This window comes from Heptranchias perlo, chromosome 31 (genome assembly GCF_035084215.1).
Source record: "Heptranchias perlo isolate sHepPer1 chromosome 31, sHepPer1.hap1, whole genome shotgun sequence".
NCBI classification, from domain to species: Eukaryota; Metazoa; Chordata; class Chondrichthyes; order Hexanchiformes; family Hexanchidae; genus Heptranchias; species Heptranchias perlo.
In genome coordinates this window covers 13,709,873-13,730,046 of record NC_090355.1, presented here as the reverse complement: position 1 = coordinate 13,730,046, position 20,174 = coordinate 13,709,873, and the positions used below count along the sequence as shown (strand labels likewise).

At 39.3% G+C, this 20,174-nt stretch overlaps 1 protein-coding gene across 2 annotated transcripts in view; it reads left to right on the top strand.

Moving 5' to 3' along the window:
- Positions 1-20,174, top strand: part of zgc:162952 (PKc_LIMK_like_unk domain-containing protein) — an 81,349-nt gene that overhangs the window by 40,994 nt on the left and 20,181 nt on the right. For both annotated transcript variants that reach the window (XM_067969591.1, XM_067969590.1), the window contains exons 3-5: positions 9,438-9,559; positions 15,261-15,309; positions 15,423-15,572. In XM_067969591.1, coding sequence (XP_067825692.1) covers positions 9,438-9,559; positions 15,261-15,309; positions 15,423-15,572 — 321 coding nt within the window. The remainder of the gene's footprint in view (positions 1-9,437; positions 9,560-15,260; positions 15,310-15,422; positions 15,573-20,174) is intronic.

The window sequence follows — 20,174 nt, the reverse complement described above, 5'->3', positions numbered from 1 at the left end:
ACTTCTATGATTCTATAAGAGGAAGGAAATTTTGCTACATTTGTACAGGGCTTTGGTCAGATCACACCTAGAGTACTGTGTACAGTTTTGGTCTCCTTACCTAAGGAAGGGTATACTTGCTTTAGAGGCAGTGCAACGAAGGTTTACTAAATTGATTCCTGGGATGAGAGTGTTGTCCTTTGAGGAGAGATTGAGTAGAATGGGCCTGTACACTCTGGAGTTTAGATGAATGAGAGGTGATCTCATTGAAACATATAAGATTCTGAGAGGGCTTGACAGGGTAGAAGCTGAGAGGCTGTTTCCCCTGTCTGGAGAGTCTAGAACTGGGGGACATAGTCTCAGGATAAGGGGTCAGCCATTTAGGACTGAGATGAGGAGAAATTTCTTCACTCAGAGGGTTGTGAATCTTTGGAATTCTCTACTCAAGAGGGCTGTGGATGTTCAGTTGTTGAGTATATTCAAGACTGGGATCGATAGATTTTTGGACTCTAAGGGAATCAAGGGATATGGGGATCGGGCGGGAAAGTGGAGCTGAGGTCAAAGATCAGCCATGATCTTATTGAATAGCGGAGCCGGCTTGAGGGGTCGTATGGCCTACTCCTGTTCCCATTTCTTAATTTCTTACGTACACCTCTCGTTAAACAAAGAGGCAGGCTAGTTGAAGAACCAGCACATGTTACATACAAATTGCATATATTTGATCCACACAGTAAATATTTTATCATTGATATTCTTTTGATGACTCTGTCCTATGTGTACTAGTTTTCTAGGTATAATGGACTTGTCGAAGGGTTCTGCTCCCTGTTTGTACATGTCTGCTCACGTTAGAAATTGGGCCAGAAATCTCCCATGTGAAACCGGTGGGAGTTTCATTAAAATAAGGACGTGATGACTTAATTTCATCCTCCATCTGTTTTTTGATGTTGCACCATGCAGGATGCCAAGTACAAATCTCGCCCACTTATAAACGGATGTCCAGGATTGCTCGTCGATCAGCAGTAAATAGAAGTTCATTTAAAGGGCATAATAAGACGATTCGGTTACAAGGCCATCTCTGCATTTGTCTTCTATTTTATCTTGTCATTTGCTTTCTGCCAGTACTCTGGTTCTTCTGAGCCTTGTGGTATCTATTCTGCTGCTTTGTTTTTTCCCTATGGCTCCATTATTGGCGCCAATGGAATTCCCATATATTTGAGCTTTTCGGAGGATGTAGAGGGATCCAGTGGAGGGTTGCTAGGCAGGTCAGGAAACACCAGAGATGCTCTGTGCCACTCACTAGTACCCTGACATCCACATCTACAGGTAATGGTGTGCGCATTGCTGAGAATTAGTGCATGCGGAGGCTTAAATGCCTAATATAAGCCTGACTAACCATAATTGAGGATCTTTCTTTAGCACCACCCCTATCACATGAAAGAACGCATGCCAGGGTGATTAAACAGCCATCGTAGCCTGCCTGGCTGCACTGTCCAAGATGCCACCCACCATATCTGCAGGCATTGGTGCACTTGCTTGGCAACAACAGTGGGGCACTCTCTTCAGTGGGTCTGGGTCAGTAAAGCAGCAAATGTAAAATCTGAACCAACTGCTGCAAAGTCATCTGCAGCTAACACACAGCCTAGAGCTGGCACAGCCAGTAACAGTAACAGATAGCTGGTGGCTCAAACCTGCCTCCAACTCCTTCTGGACATGATCAAATGCTAACCCTCATCCACTTGAACTGCCATTGAACAGGCGGTTAGGTTGCTCTATCAATTGCCCGCAACATCATGCCTGCATGTTTTTTTTTTCTTTTCTGCTTGTTATTTCTCAACCTCCTGCCCCCTCAGCCTTTACAGAGGCTGCTAATGAATTGAGATGCCATTTGACCCTTTCTAAAGGCTTTCAGAATTGATGTCACCCTGTTGTGATGCTTCCCTTTAATTTTTGGGTCTATTCTGCTTTTCTTATCCTAGATGCTTCAGCATTTAAGATTCGTTCCATAGGTTTGTTTTAGCTACCTGTGAGTATCTTCACTGGGTCTGATAGCTAGATAACATTCTGAAAGCAAGCCAAGGATAACAAACAAAATCTTTGTGTAAATTAGCTACTGGATCTATCCTGTGCCACAGAAACTTGCTTCCATCTTCAGAAAGCAGTAGAGCATCACAATATCAGACCTCAAACTTTTAGAATCAAGCAAATCTATTGAACAATAGATGAACAAGTGACAATATAAAACAATACTATAATACATAAATTTACATATACATTATGCTAACGAGCTCCTTGAACAAAAACAATAGATGCTCATGACCTAGATGCTAACCTATTATTTTGTGGTTAATCTTTGTATATACAGTATTTTGTAGTTTTCCCAACTGCAGAGTTACTTGGCCTAACCTACCTCACCGAAGGTTCCAATTAACTCAATGTTTTGAGCAATTCAGCCTACTGAAGCTGGTTTTTAAACTCCTAGAGGCAGATATTCCTCTTTAGTGCTTGGGCATTACATAATCACCTGGGTGGAATGCAGAGGAAAATCAGGCAGGGAGAATTGCACACTAGTTACTGAGCCGTCCCAATTTTTGGTCCATTTAAATTAATTGATTTATCTTATTTAACTCTTCTTTATTTCAACACCAGTATCAGTTCTCCTCTTAACCTTCTCTGTTCTAATGAAAACATGATGTGGAGATGCCGGTGATGGACTGGGGTGGACAAATGTAAGGAATCTTACAACACCAGGTTATAGTCCAACAAATTTATTTTAAAATCACAAGCTTTCGGAGATTATCTCGGAGATTATCTCCTAATGAAAACAGCCTCAGCTTCTCCACTCTCTTGTCATAACTAAAGCTTCACATCCCTAGAATTTCACCTCATCCATAGGATCTATACACTATCATACTTCAACTCCTAGTCCACAACTTATCACTATGGCTGTTAATCACTAACATAGAAGCTCGTCAAAAGCTTTCTGAAAGTTCAAGTATATGCTATCATCTGTAATACCCTTGTGCACATGTGTCAGCAAGTTGTATTTCAAATGAAATTTTTACTCCTGAGTGTAAAGAGCTAATCAGTATAAAATGTATGAGTATATAAGGATGAAAGAGAATTGCTGTTTAATTCTTAGGAAATATATTAAAGTATTTGCAAAGATCACTCTGAGAGAAACTGCATTCCCAGAATTCATTATGTTTATTAACCAGTTTAAACATTACCAGTTAGCCCGACACATCCAAAACAAATCAATGTTTAATGAAGATGTACCAAAAGGATCATGTTAATATTGGTATAATATTTCAAAGACCATGCTTTTAAATATTAAAACCCTTAAATAATAATGTTGTGCTGTCTATGCTGAACTCACGTGCTGTTAATTAAATTGTGATGGAGCAATTAGCCAAGTGATCTTTAAACTGTCGTTAGTTTTCTTAGGCAAAGGTGAAATTATTTCACGACTTTATGTAATCTTGGCCAAGTAACGGCTTTTTCATTGAAGTAAACAGTGAAAAGATTTTCCAGCAAAATTGAATCATAATTCTGATAACAATCTTCAGGCTAAATGACCATAGGCTATGATGGAGTTGCACTCAAATTTTTGACATAATGGGCTGGATTTTACTGTAAGCACCCGCCATTCATTAGACTTGTACTTGCCCATAGACTTTCTCTGAGCTTTTGCATGGCAACTTCATCTAAATTAGATAGCCAAAAAGCGCGACGCCCTCTACAGGGCATCTGGGACCTGTGCGAACAGGGCAAGCAACTGTGTATCCCCTTAACCAACCAGATGGAAGCATGTTAATAAGCCACACAGAGACTGAACCAGGAAATGTAAGTTAGAATAATGAATTCAATGTCAAATCAGGTACAGAAAGCAAAATAAAGAGAGGGTAAGACTGAATGAATTAAGAGACAGAGATAAAAGAGACAGAAAGAAAAAGTAAAAAAAATAAAAATGTATTAATTTTCAAAAAAATCTCCGACAATTAAAAGTTGAAAGAATGAGACTCCACACTTGTTAAAGTTCATTTTCAGTGCCAGAGAGGTTGTTTGGCAATCATTAAGACTTACCATGCCGTTAAAAGGGTACTCACATCAGAATGAACTTTTCCTGGCACGATTAGTCCATATCTACAACGTCACTGCGGGAACTTCACGCTATTCCATTCATTTGAACGGGGAGCCAGCTGGCGAGATGCCGTTTTCACAGAGCTTATGGAGGAGGCTCCCACCTGGTATAGCAACTTCCGGATTTCCGCATTTAACTGCGCATGTGCCGTCGCCGGAAGTTACTGTACGATTTGCACAGAAATAACAGTGAGCGCTGTTAGCCTCACTGCTATTTTTACAGCAAAATCTGGCCCAATCAGTCTCAGTCTTTTCAAAAATATTGCTATATAAATTTTATGTACTAGAGGATAGATAATCATATAAAATTTATATTGCAATATTTAGCTACTGCTAAAAAAAATCAGTAATATAATTTGAAAGCAAAAACAGGTTAAGGTAATTTATAAATATCTTAATTGAAGAACAGCAGATTGTTCAGTTTCTTTTACGTTGTTTTTTCAGTATCTCTAGGTCTGTGACCACTGTCACCGCTTCCATTCACAGTTCAGTGTGTAAAATACAATTTTTAATATTTCATAGCATGAAACCTAGACGAATATTGATAATTAAGATGTGTATATCTGTTTTCCATTCTTTAAATTTTTATTTATTTGTACAAATTTGACACGGTTTCTTGGATTACAGGTTATATAACACATTACAGATCACGTGGTAAATATATTGAGGGTCCTTACTCGGTTTGGTACATTTGTGAAGCACTACACATTGACAGGACTGAGTTTGTTCCTGGGTAGAGGGTATGTGCCAAGCAGGGGAGATGGGTAACTGGGCCACTTAGGCATCAGGTTTGAGTAGGTACAGTTTCTGTGGGTGTTCAGGTGGACATTGGGCTGCTAGGACCTTCTCATTTATTGTTTGGTGCCAGGATCTGCAGCTTTGAGGACTGAAGGGCTCTGTGAGGTGGAGGTTGAATGGAATGAGCCTGCAAGAACACGGCCCACACCTGGTGCTTTCTCACTCTGGGTATAAATGGCAGATAATGATATAGATAGGATTGCCAACACTCAAGGATTGTTCTGGAGTCTCCAGGAATTAAAGATTAATCTCCAGGGCACTGCTGCGAGCAACCCGGGAGAAAAATCATAGAGGTACTAAAAAAAATTGTCTTCTTTTAATTTTCTTTGGACATTTTAGTTTATTAGTTATAAAAATATTGGAGATGGGGAGAAAAGGCAGTTTGACTGGGCGGAGGGGGTTGGAGGCAGGAAGTCATGTGATGAAACCTCCAGGAATACGTCCAGAGTTGGCAACCCGAGCTATTGATGCTTCATTCACATGTTGTTTGTGATGAGTGTTGGGTTACTGTAGGCCGAGGAGATGTGGGGTTGGGTCTTGGGAGGTTACATGGCATCTTCAGAAAGGCTGGAGGAATGAACATGACCAGAATTTGTTCCTTTTAAGTTTATAGACTGAAGGGAACATACCAAGATATTTATTTCAAAGTGCTAGCTGTTCATCAAGAGACACTTCTATGGAATTGCTGACCAACTGTCCATTTGTTTGATACCGGAACAGAGATTTCACAGAATCAAGATTTAAACACTTCTGAAAAGAAACAGCACAGTTGAATTAAACTAAAATTTATACAGTAGTTTATTTGACTTGGCCACATTGTTATGAGAAATCATGAATAAAATACCCTCTGGAAGACTGTTTGTATTTGCATCATAATTGCATTATTATTGATGTGAGTCATACAGCTTGCAATTAAAGTGCATGTCTGGCACTAAAATATTCATGAGTTTGAATCAGAAGTGAAAATGGTGGTAAAGAGATTTACAAAACACAAAACAGCCGGGACTGTAGAAATGATTAAAAATGAGATTGAGTGCAGCAAATATTCAAATGTGATTTATTTTAATTTTAAATTTTCAAACTGCAGTTGCAGTGCATCCTTCTCTCCTGTCCCAAGTATTGTGAATGTAAGACTCAATACATTTTGTTTAAAACAGCTTAAATATGGATGAATAGCCATGCTGATCATTACACGGTCTTCTTCAGCTCGCAGTTCACACCCTGTTTAATCCAGTGTTAGTTGCCTAGCTGACTAAAATGTGGAGTGGATCTATCACAAACGATGGAATGGATTTGGACCAGTACACTACAACACAAGCAGTAGATCTATGAGCTTAAGACCAGTGGTGATTCTCATGCCATGTACACATTGAACTGAAACTTAAGGCTCTGTGATGTCTCATGGCATGGGTACTGAGAAACAGCATACTTTGTTAGAGATTGTTCAAATATTTCCCATTTAAACCATGCTTCCCGCACTGCTTGAGACAATGGAAATGGCACTGATCTAAGATGCACAATGCTGGATGTTAGATTGGAGAGGTATTCTTGAGTTTCATACATTTCATTTTTGTGAGGCAAGGAGAAAATTTGCTAAATGAGTTGAGTCGAATCCACAACAGAGCAGATTGTAGATAGTTTGTGGGAAGAATGGGTTTGATGAGCTGAGTGGCATTTCATGCTCCATGCTTTATTGTGTTCTTATCTTTAAAAGTGACAGTGGGAATTGTATCTGCTTCCTTCTGGTGAAGGCATAGAGTTAAGGTCTTAGTAGTTATTTGATTGCAGCAACCATCACCCTCTGTAACATTCATTATAGGTGCTCTTACTGGAGTGACACAATTGGAAAGCTAAGTCTAAAGGACCTCATCTCAAAAAACCTGGTGTCAGCAATATGAAACTAACAGTAGTCTGACAGGCATTTCACTCCACTGTTTCCTCTTGTCAGGGCCATTATATCCCCTGCAGATGGATAGTTTTGTAGTAATAAAATTCATTAAATGTGTAGTGGAGATTGGATATTGGTGTGAGAGGTGAAGCACATCCAGATAACCCAGAACACGGCAAAAGCAACATTGTGCATGAATACGCATCCAAGCAGGATATGCTGATTCGATCTTCCAAATACAAAATCACCCACTGATGGACCTATTTGCTATAGCACGAACGATAAAACATAACAGCTTCTGTTCTAGAAGTTGAATTAGCAAGACTAATCGTTGATGTTTTATCAGTTCTCTGGGAAAAGAAATAACTGTATCCTTCTCCCTCCCCCCTCACCCACCACCATTTGCCATTCAGAAAGTCAGAAAAGGGACTTTACACTACACTGACTGTAAAATGGTTCATAAATCTGCTATTCTTGTTGGAGATTCAACCTGTAATTCTCCCCGGCAGAGAGAATCTACTACTCCAAATGGAGACATACCTAAATAGTGTTCCTGTAGGGAGGCTAATATTGCAGGTCACAATGGAAGTCTGAACTGAAAATGTATTGCATAAATGTATATCATTTTGTACGCTCAAAAACTGAGCTTTTTGTAATAGTGTAAAAAACATTCAAATTGTTTGCTATCCAGAACAGCAAATTGCATATTCATTGACTGAAAATGGTTTTCATATTGACGTCAGAAAAAAACACATATTGCATAAAATGTAAAAAACAAATAAAAAAAATAGGAAGTGTTAAACCTGAATAATTACAATTATCTCTAACATACCTCTTCATTATGTAAAACAGCAGTGAAGGAAATTTAAAAATCAAAATAATATTAAATGACAGGATTGTGCAGTACAAATCATTATATCTCATATAAATATGGTTTTTCACCTACCCTGTGATAGTTTATAGCTTGAAAGCTTGATGAAACTATTAACCTTTATTGCAATATTTCTGTCTTTGTGTTAATGGATTGCTATTCAACATGCCATTCCTCTTGAAACACATTGTAAAAACACTCAATCTGGAGAAAAACTCGTCTTTGATTACAGATTGTAAAAGAGCCAGAAGAGTTTAAACAGCTGATGGTTGTTCATCAGCTTTGCACGAAAATACTTTAGAAGTCAAATTAAATCTGGACACGCATCCGGAAGAGACAGTATTAGAACTTTACTGCAGTGGACTCATGCAGCTGTCTATCAAACAAGTGAATGCTTGGACAGTCCCTATTACCACCTTGTTAAATATCAAGAGCCTGAGCTGAAAATCTTAGCACTCTTAGTCCCATGGAAGCAGGAACTCTGAACAAGTAAAATTTCCCTAGGAAGCTCAGATGTTGCTGTTAGACAGTGTTCTAATTCACAAAATTAAAAAATCAAGCAAAAAACCACAGGCACTATAGCATATTACTGGTATAGGTATTGGCAGCATTTTTAGAAACACTGACGACACAGCTGCTGCCTTGAGAACCCTGTGTTTGAGCCGCAGCAAATGAAATGCATGAGAAATGCTAAAGGATGTCCACTGCTGTTCTCAGGATTATTGTCTGCTACCAGGGAAACGCTACAAAGCAGCCTTGCAGCTCCCAGTTTAAGGTCTGTGAGGGGGGAGGAGAATACAACATTCTTTACTCTGTACAGAGCCAAAGAGCATGGTGATCTTGTAAAAGTTTTATTTATTTAGCCAATATCAAATATAATTCATTGGATTCCAAATGTGTGGCTTCTATGGATATAGGCCTAGAGGAACTGGTGCCGAAATTTGCAGATGATACTAATATATGAGGTGTAGTTAATTCTTTAGAAAACTAAAGGAACCTGCAAAGGGATATTGGTAAGATGGAGGATTCGGCAAAAAAAGTGGAAGATGGAATTCAGTGTTGGTAAGTGTGAGGTAATGACTTTGGTAAAAAAATAACAGCAGTAAGTATACTCTGAATGGAGGTAGGCTTGATGTTGTGGAAGAGCAAAGAGATTTGGGGGTGCAGTGGTTTAGGGTACTGTCTTTTCACCTGAGTTCAAATCCAGCTCAGACTGATGGAGCGGAAAGTCTCCTTTCTCCACTGGCTTTAAGGATCTTAAGTGACATGAATTTGGACAACCATACCATTGTTCTCACTGCACAATGTTGACAATGCCATTCAGAGAGGCCACAGGATTGCTCGCATAGGCAGTGGAAAAATTTCCACTTATGCACAGTATGGGCACTCTTCTATGATAAGGCAATGGTATATTGTTCGGGCAGATTAGAAGAGCTTTACTTTACATCTGAGTTGTGAGTGATTGTTGCTGATGGGGACAAAAGTGTTCCACCCCCCAGCACCATCATCTCTCACCTTAATAAACATAAAAAAGTATAAAAGGGGTCATATTTTAACCACATTGATTAGTATTGGGTTTAGGGTAAAACAGCCGATGATAGCAAGTCAACTGAATTTATTCATGTATAATCAAGTAATCAATTATTGAATTTCTACCCCTGGCTAAAGGCAACCAGGCATGTGGGTAAAATGCAGTATTGTCACCTAATGCTCCTTTCTTTTTTGTACTTCTGTTGTAATATTTTCTCTCTCTCTCATCAGGTGACTCACAATACAACTCATAAAGTTATGGTGGTAAAAATTTACAAGAAGGATGTTGACCAGGATGTAATTGTACGAGAGATCAGCCTTCTCCAGAAACTCTCTCATCCCAACATAGTCAGGTAAAAGTCGATGATTTTAATTGCACCCAGCATGATGAATTGGTCCAATGGTCATTAATTGAGAGTGCTTAAAATAATGGTAATTATAAAATTTAATGACTTCTCTTTGCCACAATATATGCCATGTAAAAAGGCAGGACTTCATCTATATTTTTATTTGTTCTTAGAACGTGGGTAACACTGGCAATTGCCCATTTCTACTTGCCATAGCAATTGTTTCTTTTATAACCTAATAACTTGCCAGACCACTTAAGAGGTTTTTAAGGATCAACTGTGTCGTGTGTGTCTAGGGTCACATGTAAGCCAGACTGGGTATGGGTACCCAGGTTCCCTTCCTTAAAGGACATTAGTGAACCAGTTGGGTTTTTACAAAAATACAGCAGCTGTAAGGCCAGATTTATTTAATTTAATTTCACAATTTACTAGTCCAGTAGCAGAACTACTACACTACCATACCCAGAAAATATTTGTGTGTATATCTATCTATATATATCTTATATATCTTGCATCTAGCATGTGTATATCACACTTCAGACTCCAAAGTATCAAAGGTATCAAGAAAGAGAAGGCCAATTATCTCCTATAGGTGTTTCTGATCTTGATAACCTGGCCTCCCCTCATGGGCAGGAGTCAAGGATTTACAAGTACTACCAATTCACAGAAAATTCCTTCAGCAATTGGCCTAAGAATGTATAACTTAGATCACTCCTGCCCAGGGTGTACCCAACATTTGTCACTTTCATTGCACGGGATAAAACCTAAAGTATGCAACCGCACAATTTACAGCAGTGGTGGAATTAGAAATTATTGAAGGGGAATGTGGGCACTAAAGGAACAAGATTTATTTTCCAGCTGGGTTGTGAAACATGCACCCCGCCAGAGAATTCTGATCTTTGACACTCTCCTTTTTTGTCATTTAGAGCTTACTGTAATTCTGCTTTTCAAACCAAAATATGTTTATCTTGGAAGAGTAACAGATATTTAAAAATAAAAATAAAATAATCGTACAGACTTCAACACATTATGGGGGTAGATTTTCAACTTGCTGTCCAGTTGTAAAACTGGCATTGTGGATTGGCTCCCCATTATAGAAAACGCCCGATTTTCATTTCCAAGTTGAAAATTTAGCCCTGTAACTTTAAAATAAATGGGCTGATGCCTCAGTTGAGAGAATGGATGGAGGAACATCATGTGAACATATTGGGGTAGATTTTGCTCTTTATTGCTGGGAAGTTAAGCATTGCCTGGATGGAATGCAGAAAGGAAAATCTGGTGGGCAGGATCGCACGGCCCTTATAGAATCCATCGGATTCTCATTCCATTCATTTAAATGAAAGTAAAAACAAGCAGTTTTGTTATGGCAACTGATTTGCCTCCCCAGATTTTCCTCTTTGTACTTTGTCCAGGTGATGCTCAAATGGTAAAAAACAAAATCTACTCCATCATCTGCTAGTATTTTAATCCCTACTTTCCAACCGAACTCGCTCTTTTGATCCTGTAGACAAGGTTTACTTTTCTCAGAAACCATCATCTCATCTTCAACCTTTTCGCCCCGTGATTTGTGCACAACCAACAGTGGCAGAAAGTAGCTTGCGTTTGCTTTCTAACAGCCTTGCCACCCACCCTTCAACTGATCTAATTGGTTATGAAAGGCTCCAGTCCCAATCTTGCTCTTCAGCCAATGTGGCTGGCTCAGACAGGCTTCAGTTTGACCTTCCAGCTGGTCTGAGTTGGTTGACAGTGAAACCCTCCCATTCCCAATGAAAAAAAAAGATTTTTTTTCTGAAAATTTAATAAGCTGATACGTGGGTTAAAAAGCTGACGGTTGTTATGTTGACACTGACGGCCTCCAATCTCGATGAGAAAGCCAATTTTTCTTGTGAAGCGCTAACAAGCTGACACATGGATTGAAAAGTTGATTAAAAAGCTGGTGGTAGGCATGTATACCATTACACACATATTAAAAATGTAGATAATAATAACATTAATATAAAATGCATCAGGCCACATAGCAAGGAAATAACAGACTTATTTCTGCATGATTTGCAATTGTAACTTAGTCTGATAATTCCGTCAATTTAGTCTGATAATTCCCCATTTTTATTACTTCAGTAAAATGGCTTAGAATCAAGGATATAGTGGTAAATTCACCAAACCCACTCTCTCAGCAGAGAGCTGCACTCGAAGGGAGAGCAGAGCAAAGATCGGGCTATCGACTGTAGTGTCAATTCCTTGACTTGTGCTCCTTATTGTGGCTCCCTGCTGAGAATGCAGGATCGATAAATTTATTGAATCATCTCATAAATGGATTTAGCTTTCAGCCATTTAGGATTTGGAATTGCAAGAAGCAGGTATTCACTTACAAATGGTTAGCTTTTTAAAAAAAATTGCTCTGTTTGACCAACTTTGACACAAAGTAGCATTCTGATTCGTTGAACACTACACTTTCAAAATCATTGCGAATTCCTTTATGTGACAACTCAATGACACCAAAGTGACAAGGACACTCGCATAATGAGAGCTCGATAACTTGACCAGAAAAGTCACTGACCCCTTCCTTCATTCCAATATTCTCAGGCAGTACCTATTTCAGCAGATAGAACAGGATTATAGTGTGATTGAGTAGCAGTAAGGAACTCTGCTTTGACTGTGCTGGAAAATGGAGGATTGCAGGCCTACTTTCAGGCTTGCCCTTTCATTGACCTGCTGCCAGGAATCCCCAGTTTAGAACATCATTGCTAACCTATCTAACCTACAGGGCATTTAACATGAGGACTCTTATTCAAATGATGTTCAGAAGTTTGAAATCCTGATTTTATAGTTGCACTTTATTGCTGTGCGATTGGTCTTTATTCTCTGAATGACTGTTCCATTGATGACAGAATAAATGAACAGGTCGTTCCAACATTCTGTTTTCTGACTTGTTAAACAAAGCTATTATTTAAAGGCTGGCTCTCTGGCACTCTTGGCAATGAGCGGAGCTCGTCAGGACTGCTGGTTAGCAAATCGTGGGCCTGATTTTTCATCCATTCATTTTTTCAGCTGTGGAAGGCATCACAGTTGAGCTAGATCCTGTCCACTTCCAATGTCCACATGTGCACCAGGAGCTACTGGGTATTGCTCAGTACCAGGAACTATGGCTGATTTTCTTCTCCATAGCCCAAGCCACTGAAGCTAAATTATAATGCCCCTACCACCACCTGCCTGAGATCAGTCAACTCTGCACAGATTTTTGGGACCTTCCAGTCTGTATGGCTCATTAGCAGATGGGCAATTACCAACTGAGCCACCAGGAGAGCAACATCGTTTTTCTAATAGTTAGGTCCTATACACAAAGACAGGGTACGGCTGAAAAATGCTATCATGCCACTAAGAAAAAGACGAACAAAAAGGATGTGCCCAGTGCCAAAACCATAATTCCTATAATTGCATCTAACAAACCATTAAATAGTAGATAACCTCTGTGGTGTTGCCCAGGAGTAAATTGTATCAGATGATAATTTGTTGATCTAAATTTGGCTGTAACCACTCAAGTGTTGGGAAAATAATACCGTACTATTTTAATAACATCACTGCACACGGAACCAATAGAGTAACTGTAAAGTACACAGATGCAAGGGATTAAACAAATATGTAGTGATGCAATAACAACACCATATATTTTAATTAAAACCTTTCCTGGAATTATTGTGGATGTTCAGTAAACATCCCCAATATGTTGCGTTTTTCAGTCATGAAGGGAATAGTGAGGGATTTCATTACTCACTCTTGGATGCACACACTGTAAAGCACCGCAGCAAAACTATTTTACTGCACTATTCTTTTGATAATTTACCTTAACCCAGACCCAAGTACAGTCTGTTTCCTAAATCTTCTGCTACACCTTGCGCAAATGCTGTTCTTTGCATTGGAAATCCTGGTCTGTTTTGCACTGCACAGACCCACCATTTGAGAATTAGGTTGCGATTACATTGACTTAATTAATTTATAACACGGGCATCAATATCTTTATATGACTAATTCATTATTATTGAGGAAGCAAACTTTGTGATAGACATGCAACGTGAGCTTTTACTAATCCTTTAAGCCAGTCTATTCTCATACTCTGCCTTTGCCCCTCTTATTTCCTTTTTCACTTCCCCTCTGAACTTTCAATATTCAGCCTGGTTCTCACTTGTATTATCAACCTAACATCTGTCACACGCCCCCCTTCTCTGCTTCATCTTACTCTTTATCTCTTTCGTCACCCAGGGAGCTCTGGCTTTGGTTGCCCTTCCTTTCCCCTTGGTGGGAATGTACCTAGACTGTACCCGACCCATCTCCTCTTTAAAGGCCGCCCATTGTTTGATTACAGTTTTGCCTGCCAATCTTTGATTCCATTTACCCGGGCCAGACCGTTCTCAACCCACTGAAATTGGCCCTCCTCCAATTAAGTATTTTTACTCCAGAGTGGTCCTTGTCCTTTTCCATAGCTAATCTAAACCTTATGATACTATGATCACTGCTCCCTAAATGTTCCCCCACTGACACTTGCTCCACTTGACCCACCTCATTTCCCAGAACCTGATCCAGCAATGCCTCCTTTCTCGTTGGGCCGGAAACATACTGATCAAGGAAGTTCTCCTGAACACACTTCAGAAATTCTAGCCCTCTATGCGCTTTACACTAACACTAATACACATGAACCATGATAGCCAAAGGCAATCTCTGGCTATTCTTATTCCTTTCGCCATTAACCTGATAACAGATATTTAACTCCTTTAAAAAAAGAGCTGGATAATTGGCAAAGCAAGACTTGTTACAATTGCATATTTGGAAAATGGTGAACTGAACCACTTGGGAGCATAAGAGGAGGTCAAGCACGAAAAGGAAAGGAAAGTTTTAGAAAGAAAGGGTAAGAGAGAGAAAGACTTGTGATGATAATTACCAATGCAAAAAGCAATTACAAGGCAGAAGGATGAAGAACAATTTCTCTACATTTGCACTGTTTCATTCCTTGAACTAGAGACCAGTAGATGTGCTTCATGGACAATACTGAATGGTGAAACTAGTAAAACCAGTGTAAAAGCCTTCGGGGAGGAAGAAATAGGGGCAGAAGAAGAATAGAAACTATTGTTTAAGACATAAGGGGTCGGATTTTCAATGTACTGTATGGGCATGAGACCGGCATTGTGAATCGACCGTCTGTTATGCTAACCGCCTGATTTTCATCTTGAAATCATGCAAATCAAAATTGTCTGGTTCCTATAACAGTCGGCCGCTCCGCGCCACCAGTTTTACACCTGGACTGAGTGAGTTAAAAATCTACCCCTGAAAATCTACCCCTTAAAACGAAAATACCTCCATCATCTCTGGTCATCAGGGCCTGGAAATTCCTCAGAGCTGCTCCTGCTCCGTCAGCTTTACTTTACCGGAACTGCGGTGGAAACCCTGTTTACTTAGCACTGCCTGCGAAGTAATGCCAGCGGAGCGGGGAAGCAGCTCCAAGACATTTCCCTGGTAGTCTACTACAAACTTACTAGTTACCCAGGGAACCATGTTTTCTTTAAATATGGGAAAGGTATTGTTTGGAATTTCAAGGTCAAAAATCATAATCTTAACTCCAAGTACCAAATCAACAGTGGAAGAGTTTGCTGACCCCACATATGGTAATGCAACTTGTGACCTGCTGTACAAAAAGCTTTGATATTGACTTTTCCAGATATCTCGGGGTGTGCGTTAAAGAAGATAAACTGTATCCTATCCTTGAGGTAAATACCATTACATGCAAATATCATTTTACTTCACAAATGCAATGTAAATAAGAGGTAAACACATTGGTCCAGTTGTGTTCTCAAATGCTTGCATGTGCACATCTTCACAGTATATTAATGGTGGATGCCTGGAAGAACTGTTAGCCAGTAAACAGGTTAACCTGACTTGGAAGGAAAAAGTGGATCTGGCATCAGACATTACACGAGGAATGGTGTACCTACACTCAAAGAATATCTATCACAGGGACTTGAACTCCAAGGTAAGAGACAGTGTCTTCATATACCCAAATATTCAGCATGCCTTCAAATGAATTGCCACAAAAAATGGAAGTTTCTAAAAACCTCAAACGCTACCACTGTAATTTTTGAATTTATTTTTTCTCCTTGCTCCTGTAGTTCATTGATTGCTAGAACAATAATTTATGATTAATTTTTTTGCAGTTCCGAAATCAGAGTTGCTTTAAATGAGGGACTGAGTAGAGCAGTGTGTTAGTTTACTACTGTTTCATTTCTGAGACTTGGGTTTGAATCTAGGCCACACTAATGAAATATTTCTCTCTTTCTGGATATATTGGCCCAAAGTGTTCGGGCAGTCTCAAGCCAATTTGTAGTTAGTGCAACAGGGTAAAACATGCTTATAGTTCAGCACAATTGACCCTTAAATTGACAATCTTGTCAAACTAGCCACAGGGAATGCTGGTATAGAAAATAGAAACTTCACTTCTTAGGCCTGCATGAGTGAGCGCTTTCAGGAAGAACAAAAAGAAAATTGCAAAAAAAAAGCTAGAAATGAAAAACATTACCACATTGCTGAACATCACAACTTTGAATTGAATACAACTTTTTAAAAAAACACCTTTTTGAAGTGCTTTGAATGAAGGTTTGGGTGATCAGTTACTGAAAATTAATTAACAGCACGAGAGGCAATTATAGGTAACAAAATAAAAAGAATCTAAAATTGATATAGTGCCGTACTTTCCTCCTTTAACTGTAGAATGATTTAAAAAAGATTGGAGTGAGTGCAATTTATGAATGGAAAAATATGGAAGGATTAATAGTCCATTTATCCAAAGAAATAAAAGGATAGCTGCCCAAAATGCAGCTAATCTGTACCAATTCAAAGATTAAAAAAAGAACGTATTAAAATATTTATAAGCTTCCTGTAAAATATTTATAAGCTTTTTGTTCAATTTTCGGACAGCTATAAATGAATAATGTACTCTATCGAGTCTAATAATTACCAATTCCTCTTTATTATGTAGTAAAAAGCATGTTCCATAGGAGGCAGATCATAAAGATTCACTTTCCTGTTTACAACAATTGAGCTGCTTTTATTCATCCTCTTTTTCAGTGTATTTTTCAAAAGCTATTATTTGACTGGATTTTCACTGTTAAGTTTACCAGCTCCTGATATCACACAAAACGCCCACATGCTTAATGTGGTGCTTATAAAACATTGTTAAATCATTCATGAAGAACACAAAGCCATTCTCCCATATTATACAGCATGTTCGCACTTAAACATTAAACACCTCTTATCCAGATCACTAACAGGAAGCATCACATTGCATATTCCACTTCACCTTGCTTACAAAGGTTAAGGAAAATAGAAAAGGAAAGGTGATGGCACTTACACATAAGGGGACTTATTTGGAGTTGTGCATTTTGTAACCTCTACGTACAGAAAGTAGAAGAGATAGGACTAAATTATCACTTCCAGTTTAGAATTATATTAACATAGGCAATCATGAGCCAAGCTTGATAAACGAAGTAGAAAAGGATGGTCGGATAGGCATTTAAAAGAAAAAAGAAAGAACTTGCATTTATATAGCGCCTTTCACAACCTCAGGATGTCCCAGAGTGCTTTACAGACAATTAAATACTTTTGAAGTGTAGTCACTGTTGTAATGTAGGAAACGCGGCAGCCAATTTACACACAGCAAGTTCCCACATACAGCGATGAGATAATGACCAGATAATCTGCTCTAATAATGTTGGTTGAGGAATAAAAATTGGCCAGGACTCGCCTGCTCTTCTTCGAATTGTGCCAGTGGATCATTTACATTCACCTGAGAGGGCAGATGGGGCCTTGGTTTAACATCTTATCCGAAAGACGGCACCTCTGACAGTGTAGTGTTCCCTCAGTACTGCACTGGAAGTGTCAACCTAACTTATGTGCTTAAGTCTCCAGAGTGGGACATGAACCCACAACCTTATGACTCAGAGGCGAGCGTGCATCCATTGAGCCAACGCTGACACCTTTAGGAGTCGATTTTCAGAGTCTGCACTTGCAGCGAGGTACCTTGCCTGCAAGCAACGCAGATCGGAAAATCACAGACGTGTTGCTAGAGATTTTACACCTAAATGGAATGTGTTGACAGCATGCATGGTTCTCACCATCGACTAGATTTGGGCTTTAGTAAAGGGGTTTTTCCATATCGCTAGTTGTGGAAAAACAACCGCAGCCTCAACAACCCCTCCCACATCTGGCTTATAACCCCATTCAGTATTTAAATTGGCCGCTATTTGTGGACCAGCTGAATAAATGTGGCTATAGAAAGAAAAGTATTGGATAAACACATATTCTTCCAACTTTGCATTCCTGGCAAGGAGTCTCCCACACCCAGACGCATATTGAAAATTCGGGCACATGACTTTCTGACCAAGCGCTGTACACACCTTTGTTCTCAGTATGCCATCCCGGTGGGTAAGGCTTTTTGCTTGGAGCATGGAGTCAAAAAATGATGGCTGCATATAGTGATACCACTATTCCTGGCCAGAATGGAGATGATTGGGTAATTCCCCGTCAATCATGCCTGGAGCCTGCACTGCTGTAAGTAACTAGGATTGATTTTACGCACATAATTTGTATGTAACTATTCTCCACTCATTGCATTTTGCTGGATAAATCACCTTGCTTTTATCGGGAGACATTACTGCAGTTTCGGTAACGAGTTCTGTTTGCTGTAGTTTGTAGAGACTCTTTTTAAATAGACTCTGTAGACTGTTTGTTGTATTGCGCTGTTTAAACAAACTCTGTTTGCTGAGTAAATAGACTTTGTTTGCTGTGAGTCCTGCTGTAAGTCCCGCCCCGCCACCACCTCATTGGCTAACACAGTGATGTTAATAGACACTCTGAAAAATGATACCCCTAAAGTGCCTGCATGTAAGCCGAACATTCATATTACATGGAAGCAGTCCACGTTTACAGGCCAGTGTCTGCTTGAGTTCTCGGATGGAAATTAGTGCTCCCCCAGCTCCTCCCCCTAAGTGACATACCAGACCTGCTGCTGCTCTGGGGGATTTAGTACAATTTAACAATCAGATTTAGCATCAGTAAAATAACCTGAAGTTTTTCTGCAAGAAATGAGAGAAAATCTCCACCATTTTTGCCACAATCTTCTGCAATGTAATATTGGATACACCTGCAGCTTAAGTTTGATAACCCCATTCCCTACAGTAGTTACTTTGATAACCCCATTCCCTACAGTAGTTACTTTGTAATGACATGTAAAAGGCCCATTTTTAGGGCTGTGTTTGAGTAGGTTAGATTTTGCTGGTTTTCCAGGTTGGCATATATATGACTATTTATGAGCACCACTTTTTGACATTTCATTATGCAACAAAAATCAGTAAATATGCAATAAATGTAAACATAAAGCAATGTTGCTCAGAATTCATTTCACGGTGAAAACAAAAAAGGGAAGTAAAAGAATATTGATTTGGGTACTCTCAAACAATGACTCCGCAGTCCATTTTTTAGCTAGAAAAGGCAAACCATTTTTGCAGTTTTTCCAGTATTTCAGATAAAGTTGATAAAGTCAGACTTGCATTTATATAGTGCCTTTCACTACCTCAAGATGTTCCAAAGTGTTTTACAGCCAATTAAGTACTTTTGAAGTACAGTCACTGTTGTAATGTAGGATAATATTTTTAAATTTATTTTTCTGTCTATTGAAAAATGTTCTCTTCCCTATCTTAGGTCTCACCCCACCCCACCCCATACTATATACTGTTCCCAATTGATAAGACGTTTAACCGTCTATCCGCAACTGCCCCAGAACACAACAGCAAGGACATGATAAATCACTGGTTAGACTCAGCTGAAGTATTGTGTCCAGTTCGGGGCACCACACTTTAGGAAGGATGGCAAGGCCTTTGAGAGATAGTAGAGGAGATTTACTAGAATGGTACAGGGATTTGGTAGTTCGGTTACGTGAAGAGACTAGAAAAGCTGGTGTTACTCTCTTGAGAGCAGAGAAGGTTAAAGGGAGATTTAATAGAGGTGTTCAAAATCATGAAGGGTTTTGATAGAGTAAATAAGGAGAAACTATTTCCAGTGGCAGAAGGGTCGGTAACCAGAGGATACAGATTTAAAGTGATTGGTAAAAGAACCGGGGGGAGATGAGGAGAATATTTTTTTTTACTCAGCGAGTTGTTATGATCTGGAATGCGCTGCCTGAAAGGGTAATGGAAGCAGATTTAATTATAACTTTCAAAAGGGAATTCGATAAATACTTGAATGGGAAAGATTTGCAGGGCTATGGGAAAGGGCTGGGGAATGGGACTAATTGGATAGCTCTTTCAAAGAGCCAGCACAGGCTTGATGGGCTGAATGGTGTCCTGCTGTGCTGTATCATTCTATGATTCTATGTGAAAGTATCTCAGGATACCTCACTTGCAGATTTATTTCCTCCTTTCCTGTTTGTGTCTTGCCTGTATCTCTGTGATGGCATTGCTATAAATCTGGAATATTCCATGGAGAAAGTCATGGGTGTCAACTCATATTCTCCCTCTCCTGTAGTTTCTAATGAGCATTGGAAATCTAAACTATTGCCACAGTTACCAATGGCACTAAAATA